The sequence below is a fragment of the Palaemon carinicauda genome, chromosome 1 (genome assembly GCF_036898095.1).
Source record: "Palaemon carinicauda isolate YSFRI2023 chromosome 1, ASM3689809v2, whole genome shotgun sequence".
Lineage (NCBI taxonomy): Eukaryota > Metazoa > Arthropoda > Malacostraca > Decapoda > Palaemonidae > Palaemon > Palaemon carinicauda.
Genome location: NC_090725.1, coordinates 155074928 through 155102542, shown reverse-complemented (window position 1 = coordinate 155102542; position 27615 = coordinate 155074928). Strand labels below are relative to the sequence as shown.

The 27615-nt window shown below is 44.4% G+C and overlaps 1 protein-coding gene across 5 annotated transcripts in view; it reads right to left on the bottom strand.

Moving 5' to 3' along the window:
* Positions 1-27615, bottom strand: part of Hsf (Heat shock factor) — a 562710-nt gene that overhangs the window by 423163 nt on the left and 111932 nt on the right. For all 5 annotated transcript variants that reach the window (XM_068385887.1, XM_068385865.1, XM_068385876.1 and 2 more), the window contains exon 3: positions 23317-23441. In XM_068385887.1, coding sequence (XP_068241988.1) covers positions 23317-23441 — 125 coding nt within the window. The remainder of the gene's footprint in view (positions 1-23316; positions 23442-27615) is intronic.

Genomic DNA, 27615 nt, shown 5'->3' with positions numbered 1-27615 from the left:
AGGTTCGGGGGTAGCCACTACAGGGGTAGGAAAAGGTAGGGGATCATGAGGTGAGGAAAAAAGTGAAGAGTGAGAAGAACTCCTCCTAACTCTACCTTTCTCTAACTAGTTGAATATTTCAAAAGTCGGACAAAATCAAGTTCCGAAAGTCCGGCGCATTCCTCACATCGATTTTCTAACTGACAGGGCCTATCCCTACAGTCAGAACAAGCGGTGTGAGGATCTACCGAGGCCTTCGGAATACGCCTATTACAAGACCTACATCGCCTATGGGTGGGGGCTTGCGAAATGTCAGACATCTTGAATCCAAAGAGTTAGCCAAGTGGGGTTCCAAAATCAAGCAAAAGATCGTTAACCGTTAATCAGGACTATATAAAAGCTATCTAAGCTAATATAAGAAGGTTTCCAGTAAAGCGACAGCCGAAATCTGAGAGAATACTTCACCAAAAGCCGTGAAAATACTCGAAGATCATAAGCGTATCCCAGAACGTCTTGCCGGAAGCACGACAGAGGAAAAATTGAGGAGGTGTCAACAAGAAGTACTATAGTACCTGGCCACAGGTGGCGCTGGTAAGTACACCCCCTTCTAGTATTGTGATAGCTGGCGTATCCCTCCATAGAATTCTGTCGGGCAACGGAGTTGACAGCTACATGATTATCGGGTAAGTTTAATATTGAAAAAACACACGTTGTACTCAACCAATGATGAAGAATCAGAGGCATCCATATCCAAAAAGTATCAAAAACTTAGAAAAAACAAAGCAGAGAAACTCCCCAGAGTGCAATCAAAATGGCGTTACTAGAAAGAATGGCGAACCAGCAACCATATTTACATAATACACTGGAATAGGAGTTGTAATGGCTCACCCACGTATCTAATCCTATCCCATATCCTTCGAGACAAGGTTATCTGTATTCGGGGAAGGATAGCCGTGGTTATTTTAAACATGTCCCTGTTACATACACGATATCTTTTGGGATATTTGTTCAGCGGGTAGTAACCCTGTGATATCTCTACAGGTAAAATTCTTTGGTATATCACTCGCAGTAAATATCCCTAGTAGAAAGCTACCTAAGAGGAACTTCCATCAGGAAGACATGGCTCAAGCCCAAAAATATATTTTATATATAATTTCACATTGGTATTCTTACCTTAATAAGTGGTCATCAGCATAAGTACTCCCAAGGAAGTTATGCCCCAAGTACTCCCAAGGAAGTTATGCCCCATTCATTCTACTCTCTCATACCTCAATTATACTGAAAATAAACAATGATGTGACATATTCCTAAGTGTCTTGTAAGCCATAGGTTTTAAACTACCTGCGGAGCATCTACCACTGGACCTAAGGAGAATGTTTCCAAAGAATTGGGGGTGAAATCTTTTAAATAATGGGCAGTGAAGGTGGTTTGTCTTTTCCAAACACCAGCACTAAGAACCTGTGCCTGAGTGGTTTTTGTGGAACGCTAAAATTGCGGCAACACCTTGCATGTCATGAGCCTTCAGATGGGCCCCAGTATCACACTTGTCTCTGATAACCAGAAAGAAATGGTGTTTCTTGGTCACTTCCTTCTTGTTTCAACCTGTACTTACAAAAGCTAGGAATGTTAGGATGTAAAGGGGTAGTCCTCTTTAGATAAAGGCAGACTGCCCTTACAGGACAAAGTAACAAACTGTCTGGACCATCAGTTACCTCCTTGATTGCTGAAATCATAAAGGAGTCAAATCAGTTATTATCAATTGATGGATTTAGAGTGTTAGCTATGAATTCTGGCAGAAATGAAAAAGACAGATGTTTCCCCCCCCCTGGAGTGTGACACTAAATAAGATAGAAAATTAGCTAGCTCACTCTCTTTGATGATGCTACAATTGAAAAGATCTTTTCACCCCCTGTAGTGTGGCACTAAATGAGATAGACCATTAGCTCATTCACTCTCTTTGATGATGCTACAAATGAAAAAGACAGATCTTTCTTTCCACCCACTCGAGTATGACACTAAATGAGATATACCATTAGCTCGCTCACTCTCTTCGATAATGCTAGAGCTAATAAGAACATTGCTTTCAATGTCAGGTTGCTTTGCTGAGTGGTTCACAGTATGCTAGCTTTAAGGACCTTAGAACCTTTAACATACTCCAGGACGGGGGTTTCAGTTCCTGAGATGGGCAAGAGTACTCAAAGCTTCTGCTCATAGCCAAGAGTTCCCCCGAGGAGTTGTCAATTCCCTTGTCTAAAGACCTGGCTCAAGGCCGAGTGATGGACTTTTACTGCTGTGACTAAGAGATGTTTCTCCTTCGGTAGAAAAACTAAAAATTCTACAATAAATGGTGTAGTGGCTGTAAGTGGAGCAATGTTACTTCTGCAACACCAATCACCTAAAAGAGACCACTTTGCCTGACAGACCTCTGCAGAGGACTTGCAGAGGTATCCTGAAAGTTGCTTCACAGTCGGTCTTGAAAAGTTTCTTTCGGAGGAGGTGCTGAATAACTTCCAGCCGTAAAGAGGCAAGCAGTGAGCTGCTTTGTGAAACTTTTAAATTTAAGGCTAATGTACAGTAGAAGGTTTGGCCAATCATGGTTCTCTTGGAACTTTTATGAGATCTAGATCAGGATACCACTCCACTTGCGGTTACATTGCCACGACTAGCATTACTCATAAGGTTTGTGACATCCTGATTTTGTTCAGAACCTGATAGATCAAGCAGAACGGGGGAAAGGCAATAGACGGCCATCTCGTCTAAGGAGTGCTGGAAAGCATCTTCCATTAATACTGCTGGGTGTGAGACTGGGGAATAATACATTGGTAGTTTATTGTTCAGATGAGTGGTGAATATGTCTATGATCGAGGAACCCCAAAAAATCAAGAGACTCTTCACCACTAGAGGATTCAAAGACCATTTTGAACTAACTATCGTCCCTACTCAGCTGAGATTGTCTACTATTACATTCTTTTTCCCCGGGATGAAGCAGGTTGAGAGATGGACGGCATTCACTTGCACACAGTGTTGCATCCTTATTACCAACTGGCAGAGGATGTGGGAAACCAAGCCCCAATGCTTGTTGACATAAGTTACTACGGTTGTGTTGTCGCTCATCAACACTACAGTGACCTTTGATAGGCTCTGCAAAGTGGACAAACGCTAGGAATGCTGCCTTTAGTTCCAAGTAATTTATGTAGAATGACATCCTCCTGTGACCATATTCCTAAGACCTGTTCCTTCCTTAGATGGGATTCCCATCTTTGTCAAAAAAAATCTGTCTGAATTAGAACCTGTAGAAGTGATACGGCTAACAAGTTGTTCTCCTTTAACCAACACAAAAGATCTGGTTTCACATCTTGAGGGATCTTCAAGAGATCTGAGGGGGCATCTGATGTCTCAAGCCATTCTCTTTAGACACCATTGTACTGAGGAAAGATGCATCCTCCCCAAGGGTAACAGTTTCTCTAGGTAGGTGAAGAAACTAAGGAACTTTTGCCTGAAATGGGCCGGAAGGAACTATATCTCGAGAAAAGATGTTGGGATTAGTCTCATTTGCTGTGCTGAACTCTGTCTGTAGATGGAAATACTCTGACTTTGACAGAATCTACGTCCATACACAAGTAACATAGAAAACAATGAGGGTTGACTCTCAACTTCTCGTAATTTACCCAGATTCACAGATCGCAGCAAAATTTGAAAAGAAACTCTGTGCAGGATAAACTAAGATTTTGACTTCGCCAATAGAAGTCAGTTAACCAGGTAATGCAGGGCCTTATTTCCATGGCATGTACCCATGAGGAAACTAGAGTGAACAAACGAGTGAATATATGTGGGGCTGTCGACAGGGCGAAGCACAACACCTTGAACTGGTAAGTTCTTTCTCTAGAAATAAAATGCAGATACTTTCTTGATCTCAGGTGGACTGGAATCTCAAAGTATGCGTCATGAATGTCTATGGTCAGCAGGCAGTCATTCTTTCTGTATTACTGTGCTGGAGGTTTCCATCTTGAAATGAGTTTAGAGTAAAAACTGGTTCAAGCAGGAAAGGTCTATGACAGATCGCCAACCTCCTGTCAATTTCTCCACTAGGACGAGGTTCTTGAAGAAACCCTTAGACCTGTAAAAGAATTTCTCTATCGCGTCCTTCTCCAGCATCTGTGATACCTCCGTTTCTAGAAGGAGACCTTTCTGAGACCCTATCAAATACAAAGATGAGATCATTGGAGTCTGAGTTACTGGAGGGCAGCAACTCATGAATTGAGCAAAGAACTTCTACAGCCCAGGGGTCTGCGCTGAAGAACTGGGACCTTGCCCAGCAATAGTGCAGGATTCCCACTGCAAGTGCCAAGTCTGCTATACCCAACAAGCGTCCAAGCATCCTTGATTCCTATGGCCGGAGGGATGTCCTCTGCGCCAAAAGGTAGTCAAGGGATCTGGCTGTATTTTATACTGAAGGACATTGTCAGATTCTGGTAGCAGATGACATTGAGGAGCATGCTAAGAGGAAACTAAAAATCTGAAGGCTGCAGCTCTTCTCGGGAATGATATCTGGCTGGTCTTCTCACATTTCTCCACCACTGGTACCATTTCTGTGGGGGGGGAGGGCAGTTAGCTGTCTGTAATATTAGAGTTCTTCAGATTTAAGAAATCCCTATGAGTATGGTCCCGAATTATGTATTCGAATTGTGCGACTCCCAATTTATGGGGTCGCTGAAGAAGCTCAATGACTTCATCAAGGCATTCTCTCATTAAGAGGGGTACCTCCTTCTATACTGATGCAAGACCCACGGTGCCGTTGTTGCTCGTTACACTACCGAGTGACCTGTTAGAAGAGGGCAAACCCTTTGAAAGCTAAAGAGGTTGTTCTCATCTCCAAAATCTTTGTGATCCCAGAGATCTTTCTAAGTCCAGGAGCCAGATATTATGTGTTGACTAAGGTAGGCTCGCCATCCCTCTCTGGAAACGTCCAAGAAGAGGTTCCTATTGGATTCTTCTCTTATCTTTAGAGAAGACTGGATCATCGAGATGATGTGTCCATGCTGACTTGAGCTCCCACTGAAGAGATCTTAGGCCTGATCTGCCTCTAGAGATATCTGCCACTAGCGAGCTGGGAGCATCGACTATTGCGGGAATGGAAGCTTTGCATTCCACCAACATAACAGTCTTTCTCGGGAAGGAAGAATTTCCCTGGGATGGTGGATGTTTTATCCCTAGATAGACTATCCTCTGGTGTAGGTGACAGGACAGACTTCTCCCCCTTTATCATGATCCCCAAGTCCCGATAAAATGAGAGAACCCTGTCTTGGAAGAGAAGGAGCTTCTTTTCTGATTCCGTCAGGATCAACCCATCGTCTAGGTAATGAAGCTAGCAGGTCCTGTTGGCATTAGCCCACAAAGGGATTAGTTCAAAGACCCTTCGAAGACCTGTGGCATCAAACCAGAGAGCCTTGAACCGAAGGACCTTGCCTGCTACCACTATCAAGGGATACTTCCTGGAGATGGGTGAATTTGGATTTGATTGATTCATTGAGTTATCTGGAATCCTGACATTTGTTTATAAATAAATAAACAAATAAATTGTAATTCAGTTTAAAACAATAAAAGCAAAAACATATTTATAACAATTAGATAGCTTTCAGAAGACGTACTTCTGAAATAAATTTAAAAAATAACACTGGTATGGTACGACAAATCATGTCCGAGAATGTTGGCAATGATGAACCTGCCATCCTTACCTCGAGCCTCAAACAGATGTATATTTCTTTCAGTACTATAAGAGGGGCATTTGATCAACAAATGTCTCACTGTCAAGGGTACCAAACAGTCATCACAATATGGTTGGTGTTGGCCATTTAGCAGAAACTCGTGTGTCAACCGAGTGTGACCAATGCGGAGACGACAAAGAGACGTCTCCCACTTTTGGGGCATCATGTTATACCTCCAAGGAGATATGACATTCGTTATTTCTCTCATTTTATTGCCATCTGGACTATCCCACTGTTGTTGCCAATTATTATAAAAGAATTTCTTGACAGTAAGTAGGAAAGCATTAGCAACTCACCAGCAGCATTCTTTGCCAGTAAATCTGCATTCTCATTCCAAAACACACCTACATGAGCTGGAACCCAACAAAATTGAACTGTTATACCTCTCAGTCCAATAATAAAAAACCATTCTAAAATCTTTAAAATCAAAGAATTACTAAAATTAAAAACTTTTAAAGCTTGAATGACACTCTTTGCATCACTAAAAATGCTAAAATTACCCTCCTTCTCCAACGCTATTTTCTCAATAGCGGTTAGTATCCCATACAGTTCGGTAGTAAATATGGAACCTGTTAAAAGAAGTGCACCTCTACAATTAAAACCATTACTATGTACTCAAAATCCAACACCAGCATCAGATTTGGAGCCATCAGTATTTATAAAAGTTGATTCTCTATGTTCAGCAACATGTTCCATAAAATAAGAACTGGCTTCTTAGTCAGTTATATCCTTTTTAACACAAAAAAAATATTTACAAAAAGATATCTCAGGTAATATCCACGGAGAGGTTGATGATACCTTAAATGGAAGCACTTTACTTCTAATTACATCAAGACTGTTCAATAATTGTTTCACTCGAAAACCATAAGGTTGAGAAGATTTTGGGTGCATCTCAAAGTATGTTGAGTGCCTTAAAAGGCTTGCAGTCTGAAAGGCTAAAGAATTAGGGAGTATTTGCAACCTAAACCAATACCGAACAATAGAAAACTTTCGGTAAAGGTCCAAAGACAACTCTCCAGCGTCAACAAGAAAGCTTGGGATAAGTGGAGTTCTAAAGGCTCCTGTGGCCAATCTGATACCAGTATGATGTATAGAATCTAAAATATTTAATCGACTTGGGGTGGCTGAGCAGCATATCTCCCACCCATACCTAATTTATGAAAAAATTAAAGCCTTGTATAATTTTAAAATAGTATTGCAGTCTGCTCCCCATGCTATATGGGACAAAACTTTTAAAAGATTAAGAGCCTCAAGACACTACTTTTAAAGCTTTCAAGTGAGGAACCCATGTAAGCCTACAATTAAATATCAATCCTAAGAATCTAGCCTCACTTACACATGGGATCCGTTGACCTTTGATGTATATATCCGGGTCTGGATGTACTCCCCGAATACGACAGAAATGGACAACAGTAGTTTTGCTTGTTGAAAACTTAAATCCATTCATATCGGGCCACTGAATAATTTTGTGAATTGAGAGTTGTAGTTTTCTCCCAACCATCGACATTCTATATCCAGCAAATATGCAGAGATCATCTAAAAACAGTGTTGAAAGAATATCTTTGGGAATGACTGAGGATATCCCATTTATGGCTAGTGCAAATAGGGTTACACTCGGCACACTACCCAGAGGAACTTCCTTTTCCTGACATTTCCGCTCTGATAAAGTTTCACCTACTGTAACTTGAAAAAATCTATGTGAAAAAAATGCTTGAATGAACAATGGTAGCTCTCCTCTCAGTCCTAGATAATGAATGGTTTTAAGTATCCCATATCTCTCCATGTAGTATCATATGCCTTTTCAAAGTCAAAAAATACTGTTACATCATGCTGTTTGGAAGCAAAGGCTTCACAAATAGAGGACTCAAGCCGTATCAACATGTCTGTCATTGAAGGCATTTTCCTAAATCCACACTGGATAAGTGATAAAATACCTTTCTTCTCCAGGTATCACACCAGTCTTGCATTGACCATCCTCTCCATGATCTTAAATAAACAACATGTCAATGCAATAGGTCGGTAGTTTGCTGCTAAGAACTTATCCTTACTGGGTTTTAAAAAGGCTGAAATAATGGCTTGTTCCCAAACACTTGGATAACTATGATCATGCCACATTCTGTTAATAACACTTAAAATAAATAACTCTGTATCAACAGGTACATGTTTAATCATTGCATATGGAATTCCATCAGGACAAAGGGCTGTATCACGGCAAGATGCAAGTGTGGAATAAAATTCTCTTTCAGTAAAAGGATAATTGTATGACTCTTCCCTTCCTGTTGCAAAATTTAATATTTTCTGTTCTTCAATCCTCCTATACTGATGACCAGGAGCTGCTTCACACTTGCATGATACATTTGAGAAATGATCAGCCAGGGCATTGCTAACCTCATTTGCTTTAGTCACACACTGACCATCTACCTTCAACACTCGTGGTGGGTTACAGGTGAATTTGCCTGCTATCTTTTTTACTTTCCTTCATACAGAAGATGGTGGTGTTCTACTATTAATGGAGGAAACAAAAGATACCCAAGATTGGCACCTAGATTCTTCCATGGCACGACAGAACTGTGCTCTATATTTCTTGTATACAGTGATACCTCTGGATACGAAAGTTTCTGCTTACGAAAAATTCAGGATGCGAAAAGTGATTCGAAGAGTTTTATGCCCCAGGATACGGATAAAATTTCAGGATACGAAAACCTTACGAGATCCCAACTCTTCGCCGAGAGTAATTTTAAAAAGCGCGCGCCGCCTGACTTTGAACTTGGGTAGACTCACTTACAGCCTCCCGCTCACCCATTGGTTATCTCCCTACTCAGACGCTAGCTGACGCCATAAGATCCTGCTTTCCTATTGGTCGGCAACTATCCCAGCTTGCCTACGCATGGGCGTTCATCTCTCTCTCTCTCTTTTCGTTCCGACCGCGGTATCCTTAACAGACATTGTGTTGTGTGCTTTCGCTTGTTTGACTTAGTGTTAATATATAGTACATTCGTACGCCACGTGTTATCGTTAATAAACATTCGTTACTGTGCACTGTACTGTATTGGTGTTTACTATACATAGACTGTATATAACGTTACGTAGTGTATTATATTACGTATTACTGTAGCCATGGGTCCCAAGAATGTTGCCGAAGGAAAGAAGAAGAAGACGATGCTCTCGATGGAGACGAAACTTGAAATCGTGAAAAAGTACGAGTCTGGCATGCGTTTAAGTGCGATCGCCAAGGAGTATGGCCGGAATCCGTCTACGATAAGCACCATCCTGAAGCAGAAGGCGGCCATCAAAGCAGCAACACCTTCTAAGGGCGTCACTATTTTCTCCAACAAGAGAACGCACGTGCATTACGAGATGGAGAGGCTGCTTCTTGTGTGGATCAAGGACAAAGAGATCTCAGGAGACACCATCACTGAGACTACAATTTGCCAGAAGGCCTCCGCCATTTTCGGTGATCTCGTGCGTGCTCAGGCCGAAGAAGGAGCAGGAGAAGGAACATCCCAGCAGGAACCCCCAGAGTTCAAGGCTTCTCGTGGGTGGTTCGAGAAGTTCAAGAAAAGGACTGGCATCCATTCAGTGGTACGGCATGGGGAGGCAGCCAGCTCGGACACGAAGGCCGCCGAAGCCTTTGTTAAAACGTTCGACGAGTTGACTCTGCAGGAAGGCTACAGTTCGCAGCAAGTTTTCAATTGCTACGAAAATGGGCTTTTCTGGAAGAAAATGCCTCGTCGGACGTTCATCACGGCGGAGGAGAAGAGGCTACCCGGACATAAGCCTATGAAGGACAGGCTTACCCTTGCTTTTTGTGCAAACGCCAGTGGGGACTGCAAGATAAAGCCCCTGCTGGTGTACCATTCAGAAAATCCCCGAGCCTTCAAAGCCCACAAAGTCATTAAGGAGAACCTTCCCGTGATGTGGAAGGCGAATGCAAAAGCCTGGGTAACGAGGCAACTGTTCATTGATTGGGTGAATGTCTGCTTCGGTCCGACTGTCCGAAAATATTTGGAAGAAAAGCGCCTCCCTATGAAATGTCTGCTGGTGTTGGACAATGCTCCAGCTCACCCTCCTGGCCTCGAGGAATATCTTCTGGCCGAGTATTCCTTCATAAAAGTCCTGTATCTACCGCCTAACACCACCCCTCTCCTCCAGCCCATGGACCAGCAAGTTATTTCTAATTTTAAAAAATTGTACACGAAGCATCTCTTCAAGAGATGTTTCCAAGTCACAGAGAGTACAAACCTCACTCTGCGTGAATTTTGGAAAGATCACTTCAACATCGTGATATGCCTCAAACTCATCGATCTCGCTTGGCAGGAAGTTTCGAGGCGTACCCTAAACTCATCTTGGAGGAAGCTGTGGCCTGATGCTGTCTCTGCACGAGACTTCAAGGGGTTCGGGAAGCCTGGAGGAGAAGCCGAGATCGTTGACGATCCTGAACCAATTCAGCAGTCTGAGGTGGCTGACATCGTACATCTTGGTACGTCCATGGGGCTGAAAGTTATCGAGGAGCACCACGAGGAGTTGACGACGGACGACTTGAAGGAGTTGGAGACGATGCAAGTGAGTGATGTTCAAGAGCAGTTCTCTAGCGGTGATGAGGAGGATGTTGCACCTTTGAAAACGGCAGACATCAAGGAAATTCTTGCATGTTTCCATAAAATGGCAGACTACGTCGAAAAGGAACATCCAGAAAAAGTTTATACCAACCGTGCGCTTGAATACTGCAATGACGTTTGCTCAACGCATTTTAGAAATGTGTTGAAAAGTAGGCAGAAACAAGCTTCAATGGATAGTTTCTTATTAAAGAGGCCAGCGGTATTAGTAGGCCAAGACGAAGGTGAAAGTAAAGAAAAGAAACAGAAAAAAGAAAGTGATGAAGAAGTAGAAGAGATTTAGAAAATAAGAAAAACGTAAAGTTATAAAAAAGCAAAAAAAAAAATTCAATTTTAAGTTTTATGTTACCGTTAAGTGTTAAAGTAATTTTTTCTTTAATTTTATAGTTTTCCATACGTAATGTTAAGTGTTAATTATTTCTGCCATTTTTTTATTTCGTAAAGTTTAAGGGTTAATGTGTTAAGTGTGTAAATTACTGTACGTAGTCTGTCACTTGTTACGTTTTCTGCCTTATGCCATCCTCCTCTGCCGCGACTTCGCTATCGGACATCGTCTCAATCAAAAGGTAAGTTTCAACTTTTTTGTTACACTAATTAACTGTAACCTTTTTTTCAGAGTGTACAGGTATCAATCATTAATTTAGGTGTACGTACAGGTAACAATACACCTTCACTGATCTAAATGCTTTACGTACATACAGTACTGTAACTTTTATACAGAAGTAAAGAAAACGGACCGTTTTCTTTGGGCTTGGGGGGGATAACTTGGCTATAACTACATTATTGAATAATCTCATAGTGGTTTCTGGAATGGATTAGGCTGTTTTTAACGGTTGTGTTAATTATTGAATGATAGAAATGGCTGCATTGCATGTTTATTACTACAGTTTAGCGTGTTTATGAAAGAAAAGGTGACTTTTTATAAGGCTTGGAACGGATTAGGCTATTTACATGTAAAACGCGACTCAGGATACGAAAATATCAGGATACAAAACCGCATCCTGAGGCATCACTGTATAATTAAATTCTCCTCTATAAAGCATCTGCGCAATCGAGTTAAGGACCTTCTTGTGGCTCTGTGCAGGGAGCACGACCGTATCCGATACAGATTTAAAAATTCGCACACCGCCAGCCAGTAAACTCGCTACCATCCTCCTACATTCTCATTTGTTATCTCCCTACTCTGATGCTAGTTATCACCATGAAATCCTGCTCTCCTATTGGTTGGCATCTACTGTACTATATCCCGTCGTGTATCTACGCATTGGTGTTCCTTTCGTTCTGGCAGCGGTATCGTACGCATTGAGTTAGTGTTTGTGACTTCGCTTTCGTAACAATTTTACAGCCCAAGAAAGTCGCTGATGTCAAGGGAAAGAAGAGGATGATGCTTTCCATGGAGATGAAGATGGAAATAATCAAGAAATACGAGGCAGACATGCGGTTAAGTGTGCTCGCAAAAGAATATGGCCGAAATCCGTCTACGATAGGAACGATCCTGAAGCAAAAGGAAGCTATCAAAGCAGCAAAACCTTCTAAGGGAGTGACTGTTTTCTTCAGCAAGAGAAGTCATGTCCACGATGAGATGGAGACTGCTGCTTGTCTGGATAAAGGACAAAGAAATGGCTGGAGACACTATCACCAAAGGGATAATCTGCCAGAAAGCCAGCGCCATTTTTGGTGATCTCGTGCTTGCTCAGGCCGAAGCCGATGCAGGAGAAGGAACATCGAAGCAGAAACCCTCAGAGTTCAAGGCTTCTTGTGGGTGGTTTGAAAAATTTAAGAGATGCTCAGGCATTCATACGGTAGAGGCTGCAAGCTCAGACACGAAAGCAGACGAAGCTTTTGTTAAGACATTCGACGAGTTGACTGTTCAGGAAGGCTACAGTCCCCAGCAAGTCTTCAATTGCAACGAGACGTGGCTTTTTTTTTTTTTTTTTTAAATGCCTCGTCGAACTTACATAACGGCAGAAGAAAAGAGGCTACCTGGGCATAAGCCTATGAAGGACAGGCTTACCCTTGCACTCTGTACAAATGCCAGTGGAGATTGCAAGGTGAAACCCCTGCCGATGTATCACTCCGATACTCCTCGAGCATGCAAGACCCATAAGTCACAAAGGAAAATCTAAACATGTTGTGGAGGGTTAATGGAAAATCCTGGGTAACAAGACAATTTTCATCGAGTGGATAAATATTTGTTTTGGCCCGACTGTGAAAAAGTATTTGGAAGAGAAGCGCCTCCCTATGAAATGCCTGCTGGTGTTGGACAATGCCCCTGCTCACCCTCCTGCCCTCCATGAAGATATTGTAGCAAAATATTCCTTCATCAAGATTCTCTATCTTCCACCGCATACCAATCCTCTCCTCCAGCCCATGGACCAGCAAGTGCTTTCAAACTTCAAGAAGCTTTATACAAAATATCTCTTCAAGAGATGTTTCGAAATTATTGAGAGCACAAACCTCACCCTTCGTCAATTTTGGAAGGAGCATTTTTGTATTGTCATATGCCTCAAAATCATCTATCAAACTTGGCAAGAGATTTTGAGGCGCACCTTGAACTCTCCTTGGAGGAAGCTGTGGCCTGATACCATCTCCGAACGAGATTTCGAGGGCTTCTACGCAGACCAAGCTGAAGATTATTCCGAAAATGTTGACAATCCTGAACCTGTTGCTCAATCTGAAGTTGCCAATATCGTTACACTCGGGAAGTCCATGGGTCTGGAAGTTGATGAGGCCAACATTGATGAGCTTATCAAGGAGCACCAAGAGGAATTACGACGGATGACCTCTAGGACTTGGAGGTCATGCGAGTGAACGTCGTTCAGGAAGAGTACAGTACAGCGGGGGGAGGAGGATGACCCACTGACAATGGCAGAAATTAAGGAGGGTCTAGATGTCTACTTTAAAATGGTGGCTCTGGTAGAAAAGACACCCAGAAAAAATTCTCAAAGGTCGTGCGCTTGAGTACTGTAATGAAGTTTGCCTGCATCATTTCAGGAAAATTTTAAGAAGCAGGCAGAAGCAAGCTTCTTTAAATGATTATTTTAGAAAGAGGCCTTTGGTAGAAGCAGACCCAGCGCCAGCTAAGAAACAAAAGAAAATTGGCCGTGATGAAGAAAATACATAGTGTAATTAAATTTAGAGAATAAAAAACGTAAAGAAAAAAATAGAAAGATGAAAAAAAAAAGGAATTTTATTTTAAGTTTATCGTAAAGTTTTTTGGGCTTAGGCCATGTCGTCCTGATGGAAGTTCCTTTATTAGTAGCTTCCTAGGTATATTTGACTACAGTGATATATCCCAGAGAATTTACCAAAGGTATCCAGAATTCTAACTCCTGGAGCGAATATCCCTTAAAATTTAAAAAGGGATATCGCGTAATATCAGAGGACGTATTCTTGACACGTCTCATAGCTATCTACACCCCTAATAGCGCTTTCGCTTCGAGGGGAAAAGTGGCAAGAATATAGGAGAGTCGTTAAGAAGGCGACGCTCCTACCGTACTGTAAATAGTGCGCCAAATCGCCACCGCGCGGCGCCACCAAGCCATTCTTTCTGCCGTAGCTTTGTTGACCGGTGTTATCCCGTGTTATATCTTGCTATTTTGGAGTTTATTTGTCGCTATGATGTCTTCACCAGCCTCATCTGCTTCTGAAAAGTTAAGTAATATCTTCGAATTGTGTAAATGTAAGCTCTTGCCAGTTTTGCTCTTCGATTGAGATCGTAATTAACGTAACAAGAGCTGTTGCCAGCCGGATGGCGTCATGGACGCGGTCATTCTTTCTTGTACATTTAGTTAGCCAGAATGATTTTCCCTGCATTATTTTGCTTTAATAACTTTAGCTATTTAGAAATTTAGCTAGGGATTTTTATATTATGTCTTTGTTGTCGTGGTTTTGGCTATTTATGATCGAGTCTCACGAGTGCTAGGCTTCCTAGCCTAGGCACCTACACACTTCATGCATGATATAACCTTCCTGGTAAAGTTTTATTGAAGCTCAGGCAATATTTTATACAATTAAGATATTACTGCATAAAATTTTCCTCTTCCAAGATACTGTAGTATACAAGAGTTTCGGTGAATGATTCTCAATGCTCCTAGGCTACTAGCCTAGGGGCCTTAGTATACAGTACTTTCATACATGTCCCCATTGCTCTTGTATTGTCTTTTAAGGGGAGACTGACACCTCCTATACCTTTTAAGTCGATACTAATCTCCTGGCGAGATTTAAGAGCAATCCCCTTCCCTCTGATTAGCCTAGGCTATCCTCAGTTAGCTTTGCTGTGAACTGAGTTCTGGCAAAGTTTTACTGGGGTGTTAAGTTTCTTTCTCTTAACCACTGAGTCTGTTTTTGAGCTTAGAATGGGATATCAGAGTAATAAGTCTGTGTTAGGCATCTTACTGTCTTGTTGAAATGATTTCCCAAGTCAGGTTAAGTTGTCTTTACAGGAGGCTAGACCTCCCTAGACCATACGTGGAGGTTTTGTATGACAATTCCTCCTTCCTTGGTCTAGCAGACAGTCCTGTGCTGGTAGATCTTAGACTGACGAAATGATTTCTTCCTTGCCTAAGGTCTCTGGTACGAGATTCTGTTCTCTTGCGAGATTGTGTCCTGTGTGCCGCTTTCTCACTTGACTAACCCAACCTTGGAAATGATTTCCCCTACTTGAGGTTACTTTATGAGATCAGAATCCTTCAAGTTAGGTAGTTCCTTCAGGTATTACCTTACTTATAGGACACTTACCCCTTCCCCTCTATCTCTTTTGTGTTGGACGAGCCATCACCCTTCCTGGCCACATTCTACATTTGACCCTATGGGTAATCTGAAGAACTGGTCTGAGGTTCCCTGTGCCGGCAGGTACCCTCATATTCTTTAGAGTGTTCTCCAGTCCTCCCTTGGACTGCCTTCCATAGCCCATATGGATGGGATATGGTGGGTGGACGCCCGAATATAATTCCCCCTTCCATTTGAACCCTCATTCTGGATGTAGGCCGGCAAGGCTAAGCCTTTGCCTTCCTCCATCCTCTTTTTCTCTGCCTTTCCTTATACTGGGCCGGCCGCCGGCAGCTACTAGCTGCCGGCGGCCATGTTGGTTGTCGGTCGACCGGCAGTTGCTCTGCCGCCACTTGCCGTGGGTGTCGCTGATCGACGACCCAACGACAGTAGACATACTATGACCGGCTGCCGGCAACTAAGTTGTCAGCCGGCAGCCGGCCACCCAAAGTCTAGACATTTTCCGCCGGCTGCCGCCGGGTCCTACTTGATAGAGGGATGCTTCAGCTGCCGGCCGGCAGAGCCGCTGCTAGCGACCTGCCGCCCATTACTCTGAAGACAGTAACTGCCTTCAATAGCCCAGAATAGGCCGGCATATGCCGGCAGGCCCGACATGTGCCGGCAGGCCCGACATGTGCCGACAGGCCCGGCAGGACTGGCGGCATGCCGCCGACAGTCAGTGCTGTAGCCCAAAAGTTTTTTCCAACCTACAAGGTGCTTCATGGGCAGCCTATTGTGAGACCATCACATATAAGAGAGCGATTCTCTCTACCATCTAATGGTTATCAACCATTATTTTAATCCCCAATATTGAACCTAGAAGATTGTGTTAAGAAGACACTTTATATCAAAGGATATCATCTTCCCCTAAAATTCGTTAAGAATTTAGTGTTCAAAATCGGAGGAGGTCATAGCAATGGGCTGGACAGGAAACACAAGTAGGTGTCTTTCCTATTTTCTAGCTTACTCTATCCAAGCTAATATTATTAAAAATATGTATGCTGAAATCTGAGAATTTCACCGAATACTTATATGCTTTTCTTTCTTTACAGGAGGAGCATCCCGACTGCGGGAACAGCTTTTGTAGGGTCCGTAATAAGAACTTCTACGGCCATGACATGTGCAGGGCCCATGCTCGTTGCGCAGTCACCAAGGGGGCTCTCAAGTAGTGGGACCCACAGGTATGTACCATTTGTGATAAACTGGTGAAAGAGGCTTTTGATGACCAAAAGTCTGCTGAGTCAAGGGATGCAGCAAGGGACACACTGTGAAAATGGGTCAGGGGTTTTCAGAAGAACACCTCTGACCCACACCTTCCTAATGAGAGGATGAGGGCTTGTCTTTTCCCTAGGGCATCTTCGGATGCAATCATTCCCCAGGCTCAACCTGACATTCCCCTAGTTCAGATTCCGGTAGAAACTGACGTATCGGATGCCTTGCAGGGCATCAAATTGGAGGACAACATGTCTGTTGTCTCGGAGGAGACTGAGAACAATCTCCTAGTGGAGGACTGGATCAGCAGGATGACATACCTCCTGAGGCTGAAGTCGAGAAAACTGAAACGATTTCGGTATCATCAGCCACGGTGACTGAGCCGGTGCCTTCTACTTCTTCCACTGCACCCCAGTTAGATTCCATCACGAGTACGTTGCACTCGCTGCTGTCTATGGTGCAGGACATTCAGAAGAAATCGTCCGAGAAAGAAGCTTCTCTTCGGACGGAAATGCATCAGCTGGTTGCAACACGTTAAGCCCCGAAGAAGCTAAACGTCAAGGATCTCCCCGCTTTCTCTGACGTCAACCCCTGGAGGTACGCAGAGCATATGCCAATGTCGGGGGGGAAGATCTTCCTCTCGGAGAAACTGGGCACTGTCCCAGTAGAAGAAAATTGAGTTTTGGCCGAGCAAAGGGGCCTATCCGGATTGCTATGTCCGTCTGAGGACGGAACCTGCATCCAAAGAGGAGACAGAGCCGAAGGAGACCATTGTCCTCGAACTCTCTAAGGCCCAGGTCTTATATACAACCACCTTGAAGGAGAGGGCCTTTACTAGTTCCAAAGGTGCCAGCTCTCAGCAAAAAGCACCCGTCCTTTAACGCTGACCCCAAACGTGCCTTCCCCTTTATGGACAAAGGGTTTAAGGCAGCCTTAAAGGCAGTCGAGGCAGGGAAACCTTGCCCTACACTGGAAGAGTGTAGACCCTTTCCCCTCGCCCTTCCATCAGACGATGCAGACTGGAAGGATGTCCACAACACCTTCACAGTCGGGAAGCTGGAGGCAGATATTGCCGGACGACAGTTCGGCGAAGACCTCCCGAAGTTGTCAGACTTTCTCCTGCGCAGGGAACAGAAGACAAAAGAACGTCTTGCTGCTTCCATGTCTCTGCAGACTGGCCTAGAGACTATGGCAAGCATCCCGGACACCCCAGACATGTACATGGTCTTCGCCAAATCTCATTTGGCGACAGTCACCAAGGACCTGTACAATTTTATTAAAGCCCGAAGAGCTTGTAGAGAGTTCGTGTTTGCCTCGGCTGCGGTGAGGTACGAGCCAAGGAAGCTGATAGCCTCCAATATCTGGGGAAAAGACCTCTTCCCAAGCGAAGTGGTCAAAGAGGTCATGGACAAAGCCGCAACGGAGAACAGGAATCTCCTCTCCAAGTGGGGATTGTCCTCTAAAAGAAAATTTTCAGCTGATGAGAGTCCTCAGCCGAAGAATAAATTGAAACGACCAAGAGTGCCCTCTCGGCCAAAACAACAGCAACAGCTTCCCATGGCCACGGTGCCCCAGACGGTGGCACAACCAACAACCACCTTCCAAATGGTGCCCCAAACGCTGGCGACCCAATCGCCTGTGTTCACCCCAGTCTTCGAAAGGCAGTCAACCTTTAGGCCGAAGTCTCGAGGTTTCTTTCGAGGATCCTCTAGACGCCCCTTCAGAGGTAGGGGCAACAAAGGTGGACGTGGCCAAGGAGGTAAATCCTCCAACCAGCACTCAAAGTGAGATGCTACCGGTAGGAGGGAGACTTCTCCTCTTCCGGGATCGTTGGACCTTCGATCCCTGGACCCACAGCCTAATCAAGAACGGACTAAGGTGGAGTTGGAGCTCAACTCCACCAAACTTCCCTCAATTCTTCCAGCCCTCAACCCCCATACTGGAAGAATATGTTCAGGAACTCCTGAACAAAAGAGTTATAAGGAAGGCGAAGTCCATCAGATTTCAAGGAAGGCTATTTTGTGTTCCGAAGAAGGACTCGGAAAAGCTCAGAGTCATTCTGGACTTATCACCACTCAACAAGTTCATATTGAACTACAAGTTCAAAATGCTGACGCTTCAACACATAAGGACCCTTTTGCCCAAAAGGGCATACACAGTCTCCATAGACATGACGGATGCGTACTGGCACGTTCCAATCAGCCGTCAAGTTTCCCCCTACCTAGGATTCAAACTACAGAAAAGAAAGTACGTTTTCAGAGCCATGCCCTTCGGTCTAAACATAGCTCCAAGGGTATTCACCCAGCTTGCGAATGCAGTCATTCATCAATTACGCCTAAAGAGAATTCAGGTGGTAGCCTACCTGGACGACTGGCTGGTGTTGGCAGCATCCGTGGAAGAGTGCATGCAAGCCTCCAAGGAAGTGATCCAGTTCCTGGAACACTTAGGATTCAAGATCAACTTGAAAAATTCTCGACTATCTCCAGCTCAAAAGTTCCAGTGGCTGGGCGTCCACCGGGACTTGCATTCACACTGCCTTTCCATTCCATCAAAGAAGAGGAAAGAGATAGCAGGATCTGTCAAAATATTCCTTCAATCCGCGAGGATATCAAGAAGGCAACAGGAGAGAGTGTTGGGGTCCCTCCAGTTTGCCTCAGTGACAGATCCAGTATTGAAAGCACAATTAAAAGATGCATCAGGAGTTTGGAGAAAATACGCATCAAACGCTCGAAGAGATCTACAAAGATCAATACCAAATCGTCTGCGATCACTACTCAAACCATGGTCGGAGGCCAAGAACCTAAAGAGCAAGGTACCTTTGCAACCACCTCCACCGTCAGTCACCGTTCACACGGATGCCTCAAAAGAGTGGTGGAGAGGTCACTCTCATCATCGGAAAGTCCAAGGAACCTGGTCTCCCCTCTTCAAAACCTTCCACATCAATTTTCTGGAAGCCACAGCAGTTTTTCTCTCTCTGAAGAAACTGAAACTTCGCTGCTCAATCCACATCCGTCTGGTTCTAGACAGCGAAGTTGTAATGAGATGCCTAAACCGACAAGGCTCGAGATCGCCTCGCATAAATCAAGTGATACTGGCCATCCTCCGACTACCGGAGAAGAAGAGATGGCACTTGTCAGCAGTCCACCTTCAGGGGTTCCGCAATGTGACAGCGGACGCTCTATCCAGGATCAACCCAACAGAGTCAGAATGGTCCCTAGACGCAAGATCATTCTCCTTCATATTACGCAAAGTCCCAGGACTGCAGATAGACCTCTTCGCAACGAGCGACAACAAGAAGCTACCCCGGTACGTAGCCCCGTACGAGGATCCTCTAGCGGAAGCGATGGATGCAATGTCCATAGATTGGAACAGATGGTCCAAGATCTACCTATTCCCTCCAACCAACCTTCTGCTGAAAGTCCTCAACAAACTGAGATCCTTTCAAGGGACAGCAGCAATAGTGGCCCACAAGTGGCCCAACAGTGTTTGGTTCCCTCTGGTAACGGAACTACGCCTGAAGCTGATCCCGTTGCCGGACCCAGTTCTGACTCAGCAAGTGCAGAAATTGACTGTCTCAGCTTCATCAGAGAAAACCCAGAACCTTCATCTCATGATTTTCTCGCCTTAGTGGTCAAGAAATGGTTCGGGATTTCTAGGGACAGTATCAACTTCTTAAAAGAATACAAGTCAAAGTCAACAAGAAGACAATATGAGTCTTCCTGGAAGAAATGGGTGGCCTTTGTCAAGGCGAAGAAACCTAAGGAGATTTCTACGGATTTCTGCTTGTCCTTCTTCATCCATCTTCATGAACAAGGTTTAGCAGCCAACACGATTACTACATGTAAATCTGCTCTAGCCAGACCAATGCTATATGCCTTCCTGGTAGACTTTCCTAATGAAATCTTCAACAAGATTCCAAAAGCCTGCGCTAAACTTCGGCCCGCAGCTCCTCCAAAGCCCATTTCATGGTCTTTGGATAAGGCTCTTCACTTAGCATCAACTCTGAACAATGAGGATTGCTTACTGAAAGATTTGACTCAAAAGTTGATATTCTTATTTGCACTAGCCTCAGGAGCCAGAGTTAGAGAAATAGTGGCCCTCTCAAGGGATGATGGCCACATTCAGTTCACAGACGCCGGAGAACTGAACCTCTTTCAGGACCCGACGTTTCTCGCCAAGACCGAGCTGCCCACTAAGAGATGGGGTCCCTGGAGAATCTGCCCTCTGAAGGAAGAAGCATCCCTCTGCCCACTGGATAGACTCGTAAGACATATCATGTTGAGTATTGTGTTTAGTGATAACACTATAGACTGTTCTCTCTACACAGGTGACATTAAGCATAATAGACTGACACAAGTGCCAGGCATACTTATATGCACAGTGTTCCTAGTAACAACAGAATACATAGTGAAATTTTATATTTCCCTTAGAGTGGCTAATGTTTTCCTTTTCAGGTGTAACTTATTTTAATTCTGTTATTACTATTTATGCTTTTATGCAGAATTGTTCTGCATAGGATGTAATTGAATGCAACCATGATTTCTATTTTTGTAATAAACAATAGAAGGAATCTTTGCGTCTCTTTCGCCTCAAACATTCTAGATTGAGAATAAAGTCAGAGCATCCTTGATTCTTTTAATATTTAAGAAAATATTGGGGAACTAAGGTTAAGACTGTTCCAAGCAAACAGGTAAGAACTGATTGTACTAAACTGCTTATTTTACTGAAGTAAGGTTTCCTACACGTATATAAACTTGTCTGTCTCTTTTCAGCCAGACTTGGGAGGTATCAGTAACCTATACAGAGATATACCATCTAAGTACAAACTATCCTTTATGTATATGATGACACTAATATACAAACTGTTCGCTAGATTGTTCCTTGAACTCACAATCCTCAGGGGTTTTCCTAGAGTCTACCCAGACTCTTCCCTGTAGGGGGCAGGAAGAGCTGACATAGTTTATGATCAGTTAATTGATGTATAACGGTAACATCAAGTGTCTCTAGGTCTAGAAGATCAAATAGGAAATATTTATCTCGAGATAACGGCACTATTGAAAATCCACAGATACATTAATGCTCTGGTAAACTTCCATCAGGACGACATGGCCTGAGCCCAAAAAAAGGATTTTGAAGCGAAGCGAAAAATCTATTTTTGGGTGAGGTAGCCATGTCGTCCTGATGGACCCACCCTCTTTTTGACAAAAGGATAATGAATCCCTCCCTATGGTACTGTATCTGGAACACCTATAAAGCTACAAAGAATGGCTTGGTGGCGCCTCGCGGTGGTGAATCGGCGCACTATTTACAGTACAGTAGGAGTGTCGAGAGCGTTGTCTCTTCAACGACTCTCCTATATTCTTGCCACTTTTTTCCCCCTCGAAGCGGAAACGCTATTAGGGGTGAAGATAGCTATGAGATGTGTCAAGAATACGTCCTCTGATTACGCGATATCCAACTTTAAGGGATATTCGCTCCAGGAGTTAGAATTCTGGATACCTTTGGTAAATTCTCTGGGATATATCACTGTAGTCAAACATAACTTAGGAAGCTACTAATGAAGGAACTTCCATCAGGATGACATGGCTACCTCACCCAAAAATAGATTTTTAGTTTCGCTTCAAAATCAGTTATATACAAACCCATCCCTGACATCGTCGATATGGTTGAAAATCGTCGAAACTGAAATGTGCTGCCTAGCTCCATGACGATCTGGACAACCTGGAACTGAAGGGCACTTCTTTTAGGAGAGTGCCTAGGGGAGGAATCTCCCTGCGAAGACTCTGAAAGGTAGACTGGAGAGATGTCTAAGATCCCTCCAAAGAGCAAGGATCTGGGTTAGTTAAAGAACCTTGGAGCACCCTACGAAGAGCTAATGCTCAGGAAGAAACCTCTAGAATGGCAAGGCCTTGGAATAGCAGGCTCCAAAGAGCTAATGCTCTATAGGAGACCTCCAGTTCAAAGCTAAAGAAGACTCCAGCAGTCACCTGCAGCACCTCACATAGGGAAGATCCTCTGGTGGGGCAACACGTCTACCTTGAAGGTCCCTAGACAGGCAAGGGAAGAACAGGAGAACCCAAGACCAACTGCTATCAGGAAAAGGAAACTCTTGCTCCTGCACGGGAGTATCCGTCTCAAAGTCTTAAAGGGTGCCACTCAAGCTGACATAAAGACTGCCTCCGGGAAGATGACTCTACCATTTCTCAAGGGAAACAGGAAGGCCTCCTTACCTTGACGATTGTCAAGATTAGAGTGAGAGGCAGTACTGTAGTTGAAACCACATCAGGGAGCACTCCGGGGGCAATGAAGACTGCTTACCCAAGAACAACAACCATGGGAATACTAAGTCTAGTCCCCCAAACGCCAGGCACGGAGAAAACTAAAAGGTTAGAAACACCACACTTCCAAGAAGCCCTTGGATATGAATGAAGCCTCTGCAGGAGCCCAGGGAAAGAAAATCTTCTACACCAAGAAGTCACTGAACATTTGCCAAAAGTCTTTCCATACACAATCCACAAATACGCTGAAAATAAAAGAAAACAAAATTAAATATGCCAAATCTCAAGCAAGAGAACACTTGTTAAAACCAACAGCCGATTTCCAAGCTTTTCAGCAAGATAAAGGTGGGGAGGGGCTCTCAATTACCGACATTCAAACCCTGTCAGTTGTTTACAACTTTTTATAAGTTTTAACTTCATGTTACGGCTTCACTGTTATCTGTCTCCTTCAATAAAGGACGATATTTTGCATTTGTGTAAGAACAAGTAAATATTAAGTTATCAAAGAAAGAAGTGATACGATACAATTGATATCTCTAATTTCATACCTGCTAGGTCTAACATTGGGTTACACAAAGTAACTTCATTAAACTACAGTATTATGAAGAATTTTGTTACCCAGATTATACATACCTTCACAAAAAAAAAAAAAATCCTTTACTATATTTACCCTTTATCTATTCTTCAACTCGTTACCTTTCTTTTGATGTTTTCTATAAGGTCTTCCCGACCTTGTTGAAAAGCAGGATGAGCAAACTCCATTTCATCCTTCTCCACTCGTAACCCTCCGGAGTCAGCAGATGTAACTTTGTGAAAGCCATCTTTTAAAAGAGAAAAACACAGGAATTACATTTTATCATACCAAATACAATTCAGAAGAATGTAACATCCATGGTTGTTACACTAAATCATCTTGACAATGTATGATATTAGACAATACTCTGCATTAAAAGAACATTTATCATAATGTAATAGCCTGGTTGATACACATAATAACAGGTCTGGTTTAGTGGCCATATATGACTGAGACAGGTTGAAATTAGATAGTAATTGGCAGAATATGAGTAAGTGAAGGGGGTGGAGACCTAATCAAATTATGATTAGTTTCCAAAGCCATTTCTTCCTTTACAGGATGAGACATGAAGGGAGTTTTTTGGGCTCAAGCCATGACGTCCTGATGGAAGGTTCCTTCAGTAGCTTCCTGCGGGTATATATGACTACAGTGGATATTCCCAGAGAGTTAAACCAAAGGTTTCACAGAATTCTAACTTCTGGCACGAGTACCATAAAGGTTTCCCTTTAGAATATCGTATATCAACAGGGGACGTATGCTTGACACGCCACATGGCTATCTGCACCCCACATAGCGTTTACGCTTCGAGGGGGAAAGGTGGCAAGATAACTGAGGAGCCGTTGCAAAGTTATCCTCCTACGTTACTGTTACAGTACCTCGCGACATAAACAAACGGCAGCCATAGCTGTCCGCCATCTTGACTGACGTCACGTCCGTTCTCTTCATTTCAATTCTAGTAACGTCACTGCATAGTTTGGTTTTTCCCAGTTCTTGCTTTTTTCAACGCCATGTCGCAATCTTCGGCCTCGCCTTCTTCTGAAAAGTTGAGTACCATATTCTTGTATCGTATAAATAAGCTGTAGCCGTAGAGTAATGATTTTTTATCCTTAAAATCTTGTGTTTTCTGGCGGAGGCGTCATGTTGCGACGCTGCTGTTCGCCTCGCATGCTTTATCTAGATAGCCAGAACAGCGTTCCCGGTCTCATAATTAATTTAATATCATTAGTTATTTAGTCTTCATTGCTAGGAATTAGTTATATTATGCCGATAGTATTCTTTGGCGAACTTAGTTAGCCGAACCCTACGCTAGCCTACTAGCCTATCCCCTAGGCTCGATGCCTAAGTGTTCATGTTTACTTCCTGCATGATATAATAAGTGTTCCTAGTGTTAATTTATGAAATGAAGATTTAGGCAATTATACATACAAGATTCAGTGATTGCACATGTGTTTTTACACCTTCTAGGGACCATACAAGGGGTCGTGGGTGGTCTTACCATCGACTCTTTTACCCCTAACCTAACGCTGGGGCCCTTGTATGCTTCCTTATCTCCCTAGTTACCTTATTTAAGTTAATGTCCTCCCTCTGCGGTAGCCTAGGCAACATCCTAGCCCTTTTACCTCGAATGGCATTCGGGTAGGTTAGGCTAGGATTGTTCTTCCCTTCTCATCGCCATTGTTCATGGCTCGAGTTAGGACAGAACCCCAGAGTACTTGTCGTTCACCCCAGCCCACCATAGGAGAACGTTTTCTCCTTCTGGTACTGGCTGGAAGATGAAGGTGGAAGGGCTCTGCCTTTCCCCCTAGTCTGCACTCTGTTGGGTCACGACTCTTCCTCCCTGCAGCCTAGCGACTTGTCCTACCCCAGTCTTACCTTGTCTGGGAGAATGGTTCTCCTAGCCTAGGTTAGGCAGTCTTTGGGATTCTGTTTCTTTATAGTTTAGGACAGGACACTAGTGCTGTACCTAAGCTGAGCTGGCCTATCCCAGGTTGGGGAGCGTTCTCCCCCCATAAGATAGGCTAGCCTATAAACAGATTCCCTTCTCTTGGGGGGTGTAAGGGCGTGTCCCCAACCCCTTATCACTCCCTCTCAGGACCCTTTCCCCCTCCCCCCACTCTGTCCCTTTGTGTTGGCTTGCCATCACACCCCTGTCCTCCGTCCTACAACTCCTCCGCTTGCCGGCGAGTTGTGGGACTGGATGTGTTCTTCTGCTAGATGGTCCGTTCTGCTACACTTCCCTAACATAGTTGAACTATGGGATAGTGCCGGCGGTCGGCCTGCCGGCAGAAGACCTCCCTCCTTGAGTGTTCTCTGGCCCTCCCTTGGGCTACCACAGGCAACATAGCCGTCTGCCAGCTCTCTGAGGCCGGATAATAGGCGTATCCCCCTTTCATGTGAACACTCCTTCTGGAGGAAGGTTATTTTGGGTATTGGGTATTACCCTTCCTTTCCTTCCCTCCTTACCTTTCTCTCTTTCTATCTCAGTGCCGGTCCACTGTCGCCTCCGCTTGCCGGCGCTAGGCGCCGGCATCTTAGGTAACCTTCCTGCTTCATTGCATGATGTCAGCGATGGTCTACCATTGCCGGCTGCCTGCCGGCTGCCGGGGGCCACCGTCCTGCCGGCGATCCGCCATTCCCAAGTGTCTTCCTGTCTCTCTGCCACTTGGTATGTAGCCATTGATGGGTTCACCTCGCTAGACGGGCCTCCGGCCTGCCGTCAGTCTGCCGGCGCTTCTAGCCTCGGCTTGCAGTGGACAATCACCCCTCCCAGCTGCCAGCCCCGTGCCGGCAGTCACTATCATGCAGCTGTGTAGACTAGCCAGTTCTCCTCTGGTATTTCATACCATAGAACAATGACTATTGTATACGGTTGAACAGTAAAACATTTCCAGCATATTCTGTGCTTCCTTGTGCAGTCTCTTGCCGGGACGGAACCTGCAAAAAGGGGTTTATTCTAATTTTACCCTTTTTTCTCTATATACACTGAATGATTTCAGCTTTGCACCTCTCTATGATTAATTCCCCAGAGGAAGCCTAAGCTTGGCTCATCCAAACGGATGCTCTTTCCCCCTTTTTAGAACCCTACAAGTTCTAAGGAATTAATTATAGTGTAAGGTCGCGGCAATTGGCTGGGCAGGATTCACAAATATGTGTCTTCCTATTTCTTTTCTAGCTCACCTATCCTGAGCTCATAACCAAAATGAATCTTATATTTTATAAGTTGCTACTTAAATTTTAATCTAAGATTACTGTAAGTCCTGATATAATGACTCTCAAGTACTCATTGTCTCTTTCTTTTACAGGAGGAGTACGTGAAGTGTGAGAGCTCCTTCTGCGGAGTTCGTCGCCCTGACTTTTATGGGCATCTAGCGTAACGGACCCACGCCGCCTGTGCCACCAAGAAAGGGAATCTCAAGTATTGGGATCCGCAGACTTGTTCAGTCTGCAAAAGCCTCCTTGATGAGGCGTTCAACAACCCTCCGTCCGCGGAGGCCCGGGACAATGCACGAGAGAAACTGCGCAAGTGGGTGCACGGTTTCCAGAGGAACGCCACAGGGCCTTATCTCCCCAACGAGAAGATGAGTGCCCTTCTCTTCCCTAAGGCATCGGCTGATGCCGTGATCCCTAAGGACGAGATCCCCTGTGTTCAACTTACGGTTGAACCGGACGTTACGGCCCCTCTCCAAAGCTGTCACATCAACGAGGTGGAAGGGATGTCGGACGTGTCCGAAAATACCGAAAAGGACCCTCATGACTGAGGGTCAGGAGGAAGAAGAGGATCAGGTGGAGTTCCCTGATTCGGAGGGCGAGGTCGCCCGAGCACCCTCTGCGGCTTCTGCTGTGGTCGAGGAGCCAGTTCCCTCTACATCTGCTGCTTCGCTTCCTCCGCTGCCGACCACCCAGGATACCATCCAGGTCCTGGTAGCACTCTTGGACGAGAGGTTCCTCAAAGGTCAAGAGGACTTCAAGAGGCATTTCATGGGCTGGAAGCAACCGAAGAAACTCTCGGTCAAACAGCTTCCCCCTTGCTCTGTGTCAAATCCCTGGAGGTATGCCGAGCACATACCAATAACGACGGGGCGCATTTTCATTAATGACAAAATGGGTGCCGTTCCCCTTGAAGAGGTAGAGTTCTACCCTAGCTTTGAGGCATATCCGGACTGTTACGTCAAGCTTAAGTCCGAACCGGCCTCCAAGGAGGAGACTGAACCTAAGGAAGTGATCGTATTCGAGCACTCCAAGGCCCAGGCTATGCTGGCTGATTGCCTCAAGAGTCGAGGCTTCACTAACTCCAAGATGCCAGCGTTGAGCAAGAAGCATCCATCCTTTCTTGCTCCTCCTACCATGGTCTTTCCCTTTGTGGAAAAGGCTCTACACGTGGTCTTGAAGGCGGTGGAGGAAGGAAAGCCCTGCCCTACACT